The sequence below is a fragment of the Ahaetulla prasina genome, chromosome 2 (genome assembly GCF_028640845.1).
Source record: "Ahaetulla prasina isolate Xishuangbanna chromosome 2, ASM2864084v1, whole genome shotgun sequence".
NCBI classification, from domain to species: Eukaryota; Metazoa; Chordata; class Lepidosauria; order Squamata; family Colubridae; genus Ahaetulla; species Ahaetulla prasina.
In genome coordinates this window covers 221,724,921-221,741,623 of record NC_080540.1, presented here as the reverse complement: position 1 = coordinate 221,741,623, position 16,703 = coordinate 221,724,921, and the positions used below count along the sequence as shown (strand labels likewise).

The 16,703-nt window shown below is 43.1% G+C and overlaps 1 protein-coding gene across 1 annotated transcript in view; it reads right to left on the bottom strand.

Moving 5' to 3' along the window:
• Positions 1-16,703, bottom strand: part of FREM1 (FRAS1 related extracellular matrix 1) — a 111,998-nt gene that overhangs the window by 55,278 nt on the left and 40,017 nt on the right. The window contains exons 12-16 of the mRNA XM_058169048.1: positions 10,818-10,908; positions 9,911-10,078; positions 5,521-5,729; positions 4,353-4,446; positions 1,389-1,641 (exon numbers count right to left, since the gene is read on the bottom strand). Of these exons, the coding sequence (XP_058025031.1) occupies positions 1,389-1,641; positions 4,353-4,446; positions 5,521-5,729; positions 9,911-10,078; positions 10,818-10,908 (815 nt within the window). The remainder of the gene's footprint in view (positions 1-1,388; positions 1,642-4,352; positions 4,447-5,520; positions 5,730-9,910; positions 10,079-10,817; positions 10,909-16,703) is intronic.

Below are 16,703 nucleotides of genomic sequence, written 5' to 3'. Positions count from 1 at the left end.
TCATAAGAACATTAAGTAATGGCCATGTGTGCTGCAGTTCTTTGTGAAAAGAGACTGTTGTGCTTTGGAAGCTATACATTTATAACTTATTACTCTAGTTAATAAAATTAATGATCATTCAGTATCAATTACAGCATCTGTCACCTGATGACTAGCCATAGTAATGCAAAGAAGCCATCTGCATCCTGACCAATATTTTAAACTATTATTGATTACATGCAACTTTCATCCGGAAGAATAAGCAAGAATAATTCTGCAGAACTGCCAAAAAAGATAGTTACTATTCAATTTACTTCTGCCTAATGTTTTATGGGATTAAATTTCTTCTCAGGGGCAAGCATTACCAAAGAGAGACTTATTAAAAAAAAATTGCTAACTATTCCTCTGGTGAAAAGAGAGGGAAAGTTTATCTTTTGATAAGAGAAGCAAACTTTCTTGAAGAATTAAATTAGTGGTAAAATCTGTTGACAGGTAATAAATTGGACAGTAAGTAAATCTATTAAATAGTTCTTGAGTACAGTTCACTCTCATTTAGCATTCAGTGTTTCTTGTTTTTCTGGTTTTTTTCCCACTGGGAAAACACAATATATTTATTTTCAGTTATAGTGTAGCAATGTTAAAGAAAAAAAAGAAAGAAATCAGCAGAAAGGGCCTTTCCAGACATAGCAGAGTCATTTTTGTGACATTCAAGGGAACTGCAAGGGGGAATAATTTTTCATAATACCGGTAAAACTCAGGTCTCTATATAGCAGTGATGGCTAACCTTTTCCAGACTGAGTGCCCAAAGCCCGCATATACGCGAAGGCACCCGCGCCCAAACCCCCCAAATGCAATGCAAGCGTGCCCTCCACATGCCCCGCTCCCTGTAAATGCGTGTAAGCCCCCCCACATGCACCCTTCCATGCATGAGTGAGGGGCCCTCATGCGTTCCACCCCCCCCCACATGCATGTGCAGCCGAGACCCAACAACCAGCTGGCCGGCGGGAAGCGCAGATGCATGCGCGGGAAAGCTGAACTGGGGTGATGGCTCATGTGCCCACAGAGGACGCTGCGTGCCACTTGTGGCATGCATGCCATAGGTTCGCCATCACCGCTATGTAGTAGCAACCATATTCAATAGACTAAGCTATGAAACCAATGCTAATGGACTACTTTTATTAGAACACTTATAGTAACAGAATCTTGCATGCCTGGATATGCTTCCCTCCTCCTTCACTTTATCTTTGTGTGAATTAGGGAAGGTACTATTTGAAGCATTTTCTCAGGCCTGTCCTTTGGAATGTGCTTAAGCTGTGTCTGTCTGATCACTGTCTTGGTAATGGATCTTCCCACTGTCATTCAAGGTCATTCCCTGCACCTTCTCCAATTAGTCTCAAGTTTTTACTTACTTGTATGTTCATATGTCACTGTTCCAGAAACAACATCAGCTTGGAGGAAGCGATCTATCACCAGTCCGCCTCTCTTCACAACCCCATACTTAGAAGGTCGCGCAACCATGAACATCAGATGCATGTCTTCACTATCTTTATCAGTTGCATAGAGGTGCTCTGAAGTGATGGGCACTGCCTGTCCTTCTGGACACTGCATGAAGGGAATGAGGTCAGCATTCATCACCGGGGGCTCATCATTTACAGAAATTACCTAGGAAAAAAAATATTTTATTTATTTATTTAAACAAATGTATATGGATGTCCGCTTCGACTATCGAAGGAATCTGATGTGCTAGAATTTCTAGCATGTATACACTACTGAAACAGTGACGTCTACGCTGGCTTGGGCCTGTCGTGAGAATGGCTGATGGTCGGATTCTGAAAGATCTCCTGTATGGAGAATTAGTGCAGGGAAAGCGCCTCAGAGGGAGACCACAGCTGTGATCTAAGGATATCTGCAAGAGGTACCTAAAGGCCCTGGGAATGGACATTAACAACTGGGAAACCTTGACCTCCGATCGTTCAGCTTGGAGGCTAAAGACACAGCATGGCCTTTTCCGATTCGAAGAGACATTTGTTCGGTAGGCTGAGGCAAAGAGGCAGTCCCGGAACCAGCAAAATCTGGGGGCTGGGCAGGGCACAGAATGTATCTGCCCTCAGTGTGGAAGGGATTGCCACTCTCGAATTGGCCTTTTTAACCACACTAGATGGTGTTTTAGGATCTCTTTCCAGAGCACGATACCATCATCTTTTGAGACTGAAGGATGCCAATGCCATGGATGTCCGACTCATACACAGTGATTCCAGGAAGATTACAACATTAAAAATCCACAATCTAAAACTCCTACCCACCTCATGCATAAACAGAGGATTGCTTCCAGTTATATCACGTGCCATGGAATTTCTAGTTAGCTGGATTATCGTGTATTTATTTATTTTATATCCCACCTTTATTATTTTTATAACAACTCAAGGCAAACGGACTGTCTTTATCATTCCTCCCTTTCTCCCTGTCCCTCTAGAAATCTACTTCAGAACTTTGGAAGAAACTCATTCTAGGTCTGAGGGATAAATGGGAATTTCAAGAGAAAGAAAGAAAAAGAAGTGTCCAATGTATCAGCAGAAGTCAGCCGATAGTGAATCTCTGTGTAAGCCACAGTGAGCAAGCACGCCTCAGCTATGGCAAATATCTGAAAAATTCCTATTAATAGGAAAACATTCCTATTAATTCCTATTAAAATACGGAAAGAAATGGACAAAAAGAGGAGGAAGAAATTTTCAGCATATATACCCAGCACAACTGTGGTGCTTATAAACAGTGAATCACATGCTTCGCACGTGGACAAACCTAGGATCAAAACCTCAGGGAAGAAAGCAACAGTCAGCTTCTTGGGTAAAAGTATCTGAAGTTTTTCAAACGATTTGCAGATTGCATTCCATGGGATAACTATTTGTCATCCATACATGTTAGCAATTTTTTTAAAAAATCACTGTTTTCTATAAAAGAAATGTTAAGAATGGAAGATAGGAAGGAAAGCAATCCTTTCTCTTTGTCCAGTTTATTGTTACTCTACTCACTGCATTTTCTACTGTACTATATATGAGTGATAATAAATTTAAAGGACAAAAGCGATGTCAAGTGAGGATGGGTATTACATAGGTGCACTGTAAGAGCACCTCAAATGAAATGCATCTTTTCCTTCGTCTTTCTAATTCAGGTCTCTGCACAGTGCAGTTCATGTATTATTGTATACTGTATCATGTATTCATGTATTACTGAGATGCAAGTTCCCATGAGCAAAAGATGGCCAGGAGGCAGCCTACCTTCTTCCCACTTGAAAACTGATCTACTCCTGAAATGTTTTTATTGAAAGAATTGAAGTAAAGAACACCATTTAGATTACAGGACATGCGACTGCATCACAGTGCAGGTAGTTCTCAACTTACAGTTGGAACCAGAATGTCCATTGCTAGGCAAGATGGTTAAGTCAGTCGCTTCTGATTTTACAGTTTTTCTTGCCACGGTTGTTAAGTGAATCACTGAAGTTAAATGAATCATGCAGTGATTAAATGAATCCAGTTTCCCTCATTGACTTTGTTGTCAAAAGGTGGGTTGGGAAGGTCGCAAGTGGCAATCTCATGACTCCAAGATGCTGTAACCATTGTAAATACATGCTTGTTATCAAAGTGCCCAAATTTTGATCATGTAATTATGGGGTTGCTGTAACAATTCCAATTTTGATGACTGATTGTAAGTCACTTTTTTTCGGCACGGTGTAACTTTGAATGGTCACTAATCAAATCAGGGGTCTCCAACCTTGGTCCCTTTAAGACTTGTGGTCTTCAACTCCCAGAGTTCCTCAGCCAGCAAAGCTGGCTGAGGAACTCTGGGAGTTGAAGTCTACAAGTCTTAAAGGGACCAAGGTTGGAGACCCCTGAATCAAATGGCTTTAAGTCAAGGACCACTGTTTGCAGAATTAGCCTTTTACTTATACTTTTAAAAAGCATAATCTCTATATTTGGCTTGACATTTTCCTGATTTTACAAACAGAAGGCAAACATTTTGAACCGTCTGATTTGTAATAATCTAGGAATGGTAACCCAAATAAAAATGCAATATAAGTTTGGTTTTCTTAAGGGGCTTTTGCTGAAATAACTTTTTCTGACACATTGCATTTTCTTCATCATTTAACTCTAAATGAAATTCATTCCTGACAATAGGGGATAAGCTGAACAGGTGCAGGTGTCCATCATCTCCTACATATCAAATCTGTTGCCTAACAAGTACTGTCACATAAACCTCCAAAGTGAAGAACAAAACTCTTCCTGTTTATGAATTCCCAGTTGCTGAAGCCAAGCGCAAATCCCGCTGACAATTTCACTTTTCCACCGGACGTATGTTTGGAGTAATCTTACACTGACCTTCACATGGAGGATGAATTCAAAGGAATTGATGCCATCTGTAGCCTCAAAAAGAATATGATCCTGTGGAAACTCTGAACCATTATGATGGTACCTATGGGAATCAAAGGATAAACCTAGGTTTGCAAGGTTGCTATTGCAACTACTGTGTTTCCTCAAAAATAAGACCCTGTCTTATATTTTTTTTGAACCCCAAAATAAGTGCTTGGCTTTATTTTCAGGGATGTCTTATTACTTTGGGGTGCGTGGAGCAAGTTGGGGCTCCTCTTACCATCTTACCTGATTTCCAGCTCTGTCTCCCTAACCCTACCAGAGGAAATGGCGGCGACTGGCTGCACATGCATTTAAATATTTTCAGGGAGGGCTTATTTTCAGGGGGGGCTTATTTTAAGTGCATGTGCTCAAAAACCCGTTTGGGCTTATTATCAGGGGATGCCTTATTTTAGGGGAAACAGGGTATTGGCACTCCAACTGCTTCAGTAATGCACTAAATTCTGTACATTGTCACTAAATTCAGTCTTTTCTTAAAAAAAGAGAGCTAATACAGCTGTGAAATCAAAGCCTCCCCATTTTTTAATTACATGGTCAAACCCACCATCTTGCCATTTCTTTCTCTCTCTCCTCTCTCTCTCTCTCTCTCTCTCTCTCTCTCTCTCTCTCACCTCCCTCAACCACACACTTCTATTTTGAGCTGATTATTAATTATAACTGATGTTTTCTCATAGGGCATTGATCATGCTGCCTGAAGATCAGACGTTATACTCCGATACATCTTGATCTCTCTCCATAGGAAGATTGGGCTTCCAGTTATAAATACAGAATCAACTGTTTGAAATAAAATTGAAAGAGACAATTTTGGGTCTATTTTCTCAGACCTGCTAGTTTATATTTGCAAAGAATTAATATGGAGAGGATGGGAAAGAATTGAAACATATTTGCTCCACAATGAATATAACATTGGCTACTTTTCATCAAAATTACTGTGTTTCCCCAAAAATAAGATCCTGTCTTATATTTTTTTTGAACCGTGAAATAAGCGCTTATTGCCATGCTCTCAAAAGCTCGATTCGTCTTATTATCAAGGGATGTCTTATTTTCGGGGAAACAGGATAGATCAGGCTTGAAATCAGGCTTATGGCTTCACAGCAAAAGCAATTTGCTCCCTAACCTGACTTTGGACATCTGTAAATCTTCACATGTCAGCCAATCTCTTTGATTCATAGGATTCTCATTTAATTCAACAGTCCCATGAAGAGGAAGCTTAAGGAGATGTATACGTATGTTTTCCAGTTTGGTGTCCACATCTGAAATCAAAATATGGCCTTTGGTAATGGTGCTCTGGCCCCCTTCTTCCACTTTCAAGTTGTGTGTAAGCACCTAGGCAGAAGAAAAGATACAACAGTTGCCATTTCCTCTTATAATAATATTTTTGCTGTTGTTTTGGTACTAGGTCTAGGCCAGGGGTTGGCAAATTTGGCTTTTTTAAGACTTTTGGACTTCAACTCCCACAGTTCCTCAGCCAGCTTTGCTGGTTGCAGACCCCTGGCCTAAGGCATATTTTTCTATAGAACACAATTCTGCAGGCTTCAAAATCTCTCATCTAAAAAAAGTTTTGCATTCTGGAGACACTCTTCACAATATTTTCTCAATTGGTCAACGTCGGACTTGAAGAGTGTCAGCCTTTGTGCCCAAAATGAAAAACTATAATTTTCTGAAATTATATTTTCTTATTTGCAGGAGATAAGGAAGATGGCCATGAGGGAGATATGGAAGTTCCGTTGTCATAGTGAGAAAGAATCAAAACAATTTCTAAGCCCAGAACATCCAGTTAGCATTTAGAAGTAGTTCAAACAGATGCCTTCTTAATTCAAAGAAATGCCTCCCTAATAAGTAAGGGAAGGAGGTACAACACAATCAGACTAACTATTAGCAACTTTCTGTTATTTATTTTTATTTATTTATTTATTTATTTATTTATTTATTTTATTAGATTTCTAGACCACCCTTCTCCCGAAGGAATAAAATTTATTTATTTTTCAATCATATATAAGATAACAGGTAAAAGTATAAACAATTTGGATACATGAAAAGAGTAAGTAAAAAGGGGAATATTAGGACCAGGACGGTAGGCACACGGGTGCACTTATGTACACCCCTTACAGACCTCTTAGGAATGGGGTGAGGTCAATATTAGACAGTTTAAGCTTAAAGTTTTGGGGGTTTGGGAAAGAAACTACAGAGTCAGGTAGTGCATTCCAGGCATTGACCACTCTGTTACCGAAGTCATATTTTCTGCAATCAAGTTTGGAGCAGTTTACCTTGAGTTTGTATCTATTATTTGCTCATCTATTGTTGTAGTTGAAGCTAAAGTAGTCACTGACAGGTAGGACATTGTGGTAGATAATTTTATGTACTATGCCAAACTTTTATATTATAAATTTTATGTTACTATAGCCAAACTCAATTAAAGTGGTTTTAGCGCTCCTGTGGAGAGGACCTATCTTGTGGAAGTGGTATTCCTGCTTTGAGGAGTACTTATATTTGGCTAGATTTATTGAGATTTCAAAATCATATGGTAGTTCCGGTTCTGCTGGTCCCACTCACAAGTCCTCCCAAAGTCTGAAACTGACCCCATTATTATTTTCACTTCTGCCAACTGCAAAATGCAAAAAACATGCAGAGAACCCAGCCAGCACCCACTACATTGATCTTCAGTTGACAAAACTTTAATCTCCATTTCAGCAAAACAAAAAGTAAGATTGTCCCACCTCTTGAATTACTGCTCCTTAATGGAGCAACAAAAATCCTCACACCTCAATTCCACACAAAAAGGATATACAATAAATTGCTATTTCCACATACACCCTCAATTTTTCAGGTCATCTTGCATGAACTGATTTTTGCAATTAATCTTCCTCCCCCACAAACCATCATTTTTCATTTAAGTCATTCTACAGCAGCAGTTCTCAACCTGTGGGTCGCGACCCCGTTGGGGGTCGAATGACGATTTGCCAGGGGTCACCTAAGACCATCAGAAATATGGGAAGTATACTTGCGAGTCGAAGAATCGCGCTTCAATGGTTGATTCCACAAGCCAGCTGCAGGCTCTTCAAATCACTAGCCGAATTCGGCTTCAGGCACGATGAATTAAAAAAGAGAGAAATCTTTGCTCTGATGTCTCCCTCTCAAGCCAGCTGCAATCACTCCCAATCGCTAACCTAATCTGGCTTCAGGTGCAATAAACTTAATAGGGGAGGAGTCTCCGCTTTAATGCTTCCGTCCTCAAGGCAATCGCAAGCAGTTCAGATTGCTAGCCAATACGGCTTCAGGTGCGATAAATGAAAATAATTTTACGGTTGGGGTCGGCACATTGTGGGGAATTGTATTAAAGGGGTCACCACATCATGGGGAATTGTATTAAAGGAGTCGCAGCACTATAAAGGTTGAGAACCATTGTTCTACAGCAACCATTCTTATACAGCATATGTTAACAATTTTACAGCCAGTGGTTTTTCCCAATGATGCTGAGTAGAGGTGACTTTCAAATTTGAAATTTTCTGAGCTGGAAACTGGGCTGTTTTTAGCTCCTAATAGCACAAGAAGAGCATCAGAACATTTCCAGTGAAGTAAGAACAGCCCACTGAAATCAAAACAGATGTTCTGCATTGTCCTCAAAAACTTAAAATTTGAAATGTTTTGCAGTATTCTGATATTCTAACTCTACATGTGAACCACTGGTGGGTTTCAATTTTTTTTACTACCAGTTCTGGGGGGTGGGTGGCTTGGTGGGCATGGCCTGGCTTGGTGCGTGTGGCCTGGCTTGGTGGCTGTTGCTTGGTGGGCGTGGCAGGGGAAGGATACTGTAAAATCTCTATTCCCTCCGCAATCCAGGAGAAGGTTACTGCAAAATCCCCATTTCCTCCTGATCAGCTGGGACTTGGGAGGCAGAGAATAGATGGGGTGGGGCCAGTCAGAATTTTTACTACCAGTTCTCTGAACTACTCAAAATTTCTGCTACCAGTTCTCCAGAACTGGTCAGAACCTGCTGAAACCCACTTGATGTGAATAAAGGGTAGAGGAAAAATGATAATTGGTTTTAGAAAGGACATGGGGAAAGCTAAAGCAAAGAATTGCCAGAAGTAGACAACAACCACTCCCAAACTCAACTGCCTTGTGATTCAAATGAAAGACCAGTTTTGTTTTGTTCTGATTCCAGATATAGTAAATATTTTTTTTTCCAGTTTCCAAATACGGACATCATAAGATCAGAGAAAGACAATGCTAATTCTGAAAATGTAAAAAAAAAAGGCAAATCATCATTTGGGCTTTAACAGCCTGCTTATTTCTCATACTAACTCCTCAACCCAATAAAACTTTCGTTCCACTTAGGAAAGTGAATGAGAATTGTGAATTCTATCCAATTATACTAAAGTCTGCTTGTTTTAACAGATTGTGAATGTTTCTAACTGGAAAAAACTTCAGACCATATGAAAAGTAAAAACAATAGCCTACCTGACAACATAGGCTGATAATAATAATGATAATAATCCTACTGACTCCTCTCACAGTTTTTAAAACTGATTTTCCCATTTCCAGCTTGGAAATTGGAAAATTGACAGCTCCAAAGAAGAATTGACAGCATCAGAAATTATTAAAGCTTCCTATTTCTATCCATTATTCCCTTTCCTGAACCTATTTTGCCCACCCCTGCCTTCTCTGGGAAAAGGCATGTTTTGTAAAACGTGATTCCATTCTCAAATATCACCATTACTATTATGGTTATTGTTTTAAAATCATACCAAAAATACAATTGAGCAAATGATTTTGAAAAAACATCCACATCTGGAAATAAATGAACAAAATCAATGCCCAGTTTCTACACCTACTGAAACTCAGACCTAAGTGATATATACAAGACAGGTAGTCCTCAACTTATGACTATAACGGAGTCTGCTCATCATGATCATAAATCATGACAGTCGTAAATCAAATCGTCCACTGGACTGACCCTTTATAACCTTTTTGGTATCATGTAATTGCAGGATGCCCCAAATGGCTCAGAGTCAGGCTTCTTGCTAAGTGCCCAGTATGAGTCACGTGACCACCAGGGCCATGGCTGTCAGTACTTCAGAACCAGGTTATAAGTAGTCCCTGGGAAGTCGATTCTAACTTCAAATGATCACTAAGCGGTCGATCGTAAGTTGAGGTTTACCTGTAGTCCGGAGGTGGGTTTCAGCAGGTTCTGACCAGTTCTGGAAAACTAGTAGCAGAAATTTTGAATAGTTCAGAGAACCGGTAAATACCACCTCTGACTGGCCCCCATCTATTCTCTGCCTCCCGAGTTCCAGCTGATCAGGAGGGAATGGAGATTTTACAGTATCCTTCCGCTGGTGTGGAGAGGAAATGGAGATTTTACAGTAGCTTTCCCCTACCATGCCCACCAAGCCATGCCAAGCCCACCAAGCCACACCCACAGAACCGGTAGTAAAAAAATTTGAAACCCACCACTGCTGTAGTCTCCACTTTCTTCTACTTCTTTCTTAGCATCAAAAACATACCTCTGGAGACTGATTGTCCACTGGAAGAACAGTAATGTTAAAACAGTTGCCATACAAAGTTCCCCCATGTTGATTGCTGATGGAAAATGTGAACTGGATGTGTTGAAGTTCAGGACCAATATCTTCCATGGGTGGCACATAGGCAATTTTCATGTGGTTTATGGCGTGCTATGGATGCAATATAGTTAAACAAATATCTGTTATATATCATTAAAAAAATCTTCCATTCTGTATCTGCATCACTAATCGTTTTTAAAATAAGGAAAATATTTTCAATCATACTATGCTATAATCCAAGGATAGGCAACCATGCTGGCTCAGGAATTCTGGGAATTGAAATCCACAGGTCATAAAGTTGCCATAGTTGTCCACCCCAGCTTTAATCTAGTTGTGCATATATTTTTACAATAACCCATTTTTATATTTTACATTTCAATTATTATACAGCTGTGAAAGCTGATCATTTAAAAGGAATGAGGAAGTGAAGGTAAAAGACCTTTAAATTATAGATGTGAAATTGTTTACTAAAAACATTGCAGACTGCAGGAAAAAAAACATATCCTAGATCAGGGGTCTCCAACCGTAGCAACTTTAAGACTTGTGGACTTCAACTCCCAGAATTCCTCAGCCAGCTTTGTTTGTCAGAAGGTCGCAAAAGGGGGAATCGCGTGACCCCGGGATGCGACGACCGTCATAAGGTCCTAGATCAAATTAAGATGGGCCACATAGGAATTCTTTAAAACTAATATTAATTTTGGGCTTTTTTTTCCCTTCATAGTTTCCTTGTAGTGAAAACTGCTTCTAATCATGTGCAGAGCAGTTTGTTTTCCAATTGACTCTTTTTAGATAAAGTGGGTGTAATTCATGATGGAGCATTTTCAGGTCAAGTTTAAATTTAATGACAAACCTGAGTGAATGATCTTAGTGATGGAATAGAAGGATCCTTGATAAGCTTAGGAATACTCTCTACCATGAATAATTTTCCAGCATCTGTGTGGCTGCAGGGGAAAAAAAGTACCGTCATATATGTGTACTAAATCACAGGATGTTTTGAAAAGAGAAGAAATACAGTCATTCCAAAATAGGACAGAAAGTTCCTTATAACGGTCTCTCTACTTATAATTTATAGTGAAATAATTGTAATCACTGAATGTCTGTGTCAGTACTTGTATGTAGATAACATACAGATCTGATTTTATAATAGATTTTGCTATGGCCATTAAGCAAATGCCATGGTTGTTAAGTGAATCGCTGTATTCCTATGGGCTTTTTTTTGCCAGAACCCAGTCCAAAAGACAGAAACTCAAAAGAATATCATAATTCGTGGTGAAAATGCAACAACTGTTCACAAAGTAAGTTGACTGCGAAGCATTCAAAATGCAGTCATGTAATTGCAGCGATGTATGCAGCTATTGGAACTTTAGAATTGAGTCATAAGTACTTTTGGAGGGGTCCACTAAGTGACCAAGCGTAAGTCAAGGACTACATGTAATCACAACTGTATAATGTCCATAATACTGAGATGTTATTGTAATGTATTACTGTAAGTTTTGGCGGGAGTTTTAGGCGGGAAATATCTCGTTCCTGATTGGTTGCAGCCTCAGGCTGAAGTGTATATAAGGAGAGGTTTTTCTCCAGAGTTTCGCTGGGTCACACTATATTAAAGAGCTGTTGTCACTAACCTGGTCTCCTGCCTCGTCAATACCCGAACTTAACATTGGCGACGAAGGTGGGATCTTGAGGCAGAGCACCAGAACAGAGCTGAACTCACTACGAGAATCAAACCCAGCAAGGTGATAGCGAATGCAGCGATGACCGGCTACACGCCACCCACCCCGTTTGACCCTGCCCAGGAGACATGGGGAATATATATGACCCGTTTGAAAGTTTCCTGGAGGCAACGAGTTACAGGAGTCTCCGACAACCGCAAACGGGCTTACTTCATAAGCCACTGTGGGTCCGCAGTCATCGCCGTCGCAGAAGCCTAGCGGAGCCAACACCGCTACACTCCGTGTCGTGGCAGACCCTTCAGACCCTCCTGAAGAATCACTACGCACCAGCCCGTCCAAATACGTTCGGCAGTGCGAGTTTGGGGAGCGAGGCAACAAGAAGGCGAGTCTATCAGCGACTACATGGCAGCCCTGAGACAAGCCTCCAAGCATTGCGAGTACCGCGATCTGGACGAAGAGCTGCTGGAACAACTTATACGGGGGGTCAGAGACATCCGTTTGAGGAGACGGTTGCTAGCCAAGAGCAACCTGACATTGGCAAACGCTCTGGACGAAGCCAGAGCCCATGAGATGTCCAACCATGCAGCAGACACCTTACAAAAGCGACTCACGCCGATGGCGGGCGCAAAGCCGAGCACAGTCCACCACGAAGAAACCTATCGTGAGTCAACCAGCGAAGAGGAGGAAGAAGTCCACTACACCGGAAAATCGACAAGGAAGACCCGGAGGAATGCGGAAGTTGCGGGCGACATCAGCGCCAAAGATGTAAGTTCAGGGCGCCATTTGCCGGCGGTGTGAAAGGAAGGGGCACCTGGCTCAAGTCTGCCGAGCACCCCAACCTTCCCGCCGAAAATTCAAATCGGCCAATCAGAGCGGCTCTGAGTCAGAGATGCAAACCCCACATTCCCGCCGAAATTTCAAACCAGCCAATCAGAGCGCGAGATCGGCGAGGCGACCCGCGATTGGCCAGGAAAGAAAGAGCGAAGTCAAACCGAATGACTGTTACCATAGACCACGCAGCTACCGCATCGAAGAAAAGATCTTCACAAACCCGACAATTGAAGGCGTACCGTGCCGACTGGAAGTAGACACAGGATCAGCTATCACAATCATGTCCTGGGACACTTTTGTGAAAGCCTTGCCGCACATCGCAAAGCGCAAGCTACAGAAACAACGGCTCCGGGTGCAGGATTACCAGGGCAACCGCATCCCTGTTCGAGGACAACGACCGTCGAGGTCAACGGAACATACGAAAAGACCCTGCCCATCACGTTAGTCGAGGAACCTTGCCAAGCTTGCTGGGGCTAGACTGGTTCAGGCGTTGGGAATGGGGTGACTGGCGTCCACGGAGCGGATGCAACCTGCAAAACGCCCTAATGGAGGAATTCGCAGACGATTCGAGGACCGTTTAGGCAAGTACAAGGGACCCCTATCTCCTTCAATTTAGACCCCAAATAGCTCCCATTAGGTTAAAGGCAAGGAGGGTTCCTTTTGCACTCAAACCTAAAATCGACAAAGAGTTAGATAAATTAGTCAGCCAGGGGATACTAGTGCCAGTTGACCATGCCAAATGGGAGACGCCAATCGTCACCCCTATGAAACCAGACGGGTCCATAAGAATTTGTGCTGATTACAAGGCTACCTTGAACAAAGCATTGCAAAAGCGCCTACCCAGTTCCAGTAGTGCAACACTTATTGCACTCACTAGGCACGGACAAGTTTTCGCCAAATTAGACTTGGCACAAGCTTACCAACAGCTACCCGTAGATGCTAGCACAGCTGAAGCCCAGACCATTATGTAACGCACGGGTGCCTTTAAGTGCACCCGGTTACAGTTTGGGGTGAGTGTGGCCCGGGCTATTCAAAATTTGATGGGCGGCTCCTACAAGGGTTACCGGAGTCGTGCCCTATTTCGATGATGTGTTGGTATCAGGGAAGATTTAAGAGAACTGGGGAAGCGATTAAGGAAAGTTTTGGCCATTTTAGGTCGGCAGGATTAAAAGTCAAAGCAAGCAAGTGTCAGATAGGGTCGAATCTGTTGAATTTTTGGGTTATAGAATAGACAAAAAGGATTCACCCACTGAGAGCAAAGTCAAGGCGATAAAGAGAGCCCCAGCACCCAAAAACAAGACAGAACTCCAGGCTTTCCTGGGTCTGGTAAACTTTTACGCGTGTTTTTAAAAGACAAGGCAACCGTTGCTGAACCGTTGCATAAATTGCTTGGAAAAAACACTGTTTGGTCGTGGGGGAAGTCAGAGAATAGGGCATTTGAGGCAGTAAAAAGTTTGCTATCAAGCGATAGCCTGTTAATACAATACAACAACAGACTGCCGTTAGTATTGGTTTGTGATGCGTCCCCCTATGGAGTAGGAGCTGTACTTAGCCACAGACTCCCAAACGGCACAGAAGCCCCTATAGCGTTCTACTCACGAACGATGTCCCCGGCTGAGAGAAATTACAGCCAGCTAGATAGGGAGGCTCTCGCAATAGTGTCAGGGGTGAAAAAATTCCACGAATACGTTTTGGAGAGACTTTGACATTATCACTGACCACAGACCGCTATTGGGGTTACTGGCTGGCGACCGCCCAACGCCAGTGGCACTATCACCCGACTGACCAGATGGACTATTTTTTGGCCGCCTACTCTACAAACTACAGCATCGACCTGGAAAGAGCTGGGGCATGCGGACGCATTGAGCAGATGCCCATTGCCGGGAAATCGAGGACCCTACTCCGGGCACCCCGTTCTACTAATTGACTCTTGGGACTCTGGGCCAGTCACATCGCAGGAAGTGGCTCGGCCTCCTACCGGGACGTTGTTTTAAGAACTGTAATCGGTTGGGTTCAAGGGATGGCCGCTGCCGGGCGACCGTTTTAAGGAATTTGTAAAGAAAAAGGGAATTGTCTGTGCAAGGGGTGCCTGCTCTGGGGGATAGGGTGGTAGTTCCAGAGAAGCTGAGAAAAAGTCCTGGAACTACTGCATGAGGGTCACCCAGGAATTGTAAGGATGAAGGGCTAGCCAGGAGCTATGTCTGGTGGCCCCTAATGGACAGGGAAATCAGTGACAGGGTTGGCCGATGCCAGGTATGTCAGGAATCCAGACCACTACCACCCACGGCCCCAGTGTTGGAGTGGGAGAAACCCCAAGGCCCTTGGTCCCGCATACATTGATTTTGCCGCCCTTCCACGGCCAAACATTTCTAATTGTGGTGGATGCATTCTCCAAATGGCTGGAGATCATCCTAATGAAATCCACAACCGCGGAGCCGTCATTTCAGCACTAAAACACCTTTTCGCCACGCACGGGCTGCGGACACCCTCGTGTCCGATAACGCCCACAGTTCACTGCAGCATTATTTGAAGGGTACCTGGCTGAAGAGGGCATCCGACATGCCCTCTCAGCGCCGTTCCACCCTGCGTCGAACGGCCTTGCTGAACGTTTTGTTCGGTGCGAAAGAAGCGCTATCACGAAGCAGCCCGGAGACTGGCAGGCACAAATCGGCGCATTCCTAACCGTCCAACACAGGACCCCTGTGTGGCCACCGGCCGCAGCCCAGCCGAGCTATTAATGGGCGGAAGCTAAGGTGCCCGCTAGACCGGCTACACCGAACTACGTGCAGGACGGGTTCAAAACAAAACCAGATAGAATCCGGGAATTAAACATAGGAGACTCAGTGTGGGCACATAATTACAGCGACGGCCCAAACTGGAAGAGGGGATAGTCATAGACAAACGGGCCCCAAATCTTATCTAGTGGAAATAGACGATGGCAGAGTTTGGAGGCGCCACATAGATCAATTAAGAAACAGATTGAGCGATAAGGCAGAATTAGGCGAGACCAGCCCTGACTATGATTTAATTAACCCCACAGCTGACTGGAACCGAGAACAAACAGAAAGCATAGAACCAAACAGAGACTTATCTGAGCCAGGCGAGGTCCAGCGACACCCTCAGGCCCCTCGAGAGGACAGCAGGTCCGAGCCGGCGAATAATCCAGGGCCGGATGGCCGGGAGGAGGAGCTCAGAGGAACGAAAAGTCCCTCCGGCAAGCTCGACTCAACTCCAGAAAGTGAACTGCGCAGGTCCGGGAGAGTCAGGAGACGCCCCACGTACCTGCAGGACTACGTAGAGAAGTAATATGCAAATATTGGCAAAGTGCCTTCTGGGAGGGAAGGAGTGTAATGTATTACTGTAAGTTTTGGCGGGAGTTTTAGGCGGGAAATATCTCGTTCCTGATTGGTTGCAGCCTCAGGCTGAAGTGTATATAAGGAGAGGTTTTTCTCCAGAGTTTCGCTGGGTCACACTATATTAAAGAGCTGTTGTCACTAACCTGGTCTCCTGCCTCGTCAATACCCGAACTTAACAGTTATTATGGCAAGCTACCTATGTACTTAGTAGTTTGTAAAGTCATGTGCACAATCTGAACTTTCCCAATTCAAATAATGAGAACTGTGTTTTCAAATGGTCTCCTGAGGCCGTTGTTGTTGTTAGTTGCGAAGTCGTGTCCGACCCATTGTGACCCCATGGACAACGTTCCTCCAGGACTTCCTATCCTCTACCATCCTCTGGAGTCCATTTAAGCTCATGCTGACTGCTTCAGTGACTCCATCCAACCACCTCGTTCTCTGTCGTCCCCTTCTTCTTTTGCCCTCAATCTTTCCCAGCATTAGGCTCTTCTCCAGTGAGTCCTTCCTTCTCATTAGGTGTCCAAAGTATCTGAGTTTCATCTTCAGGATCTGGCCTTCTAAAGAGCAGTCAGGATTGATCTCCTCTAGGACTGAATTGTTTGTTCTCCTTGCAGTCCAAGGGACTTGCAGGCCATTGTAGATCTGCTTATTTATTCCTACTTATTCCTGTTGGATCCATATTCATTGTTATTGATCAGCTTCTCATATTTTTGTCTATGATGCTTTGACTTACACATGTTAAAGATATTAAGATACAAAATGTCTTCAAATTTCTGCTTAGATATTCATTGAAGGCTGCCTCTAGTGTTGTAAATATAATCTAGTCCTGTCCCCACACATCCATGCAGGTAGAATAAGTGATTGCAGGGACGGGCC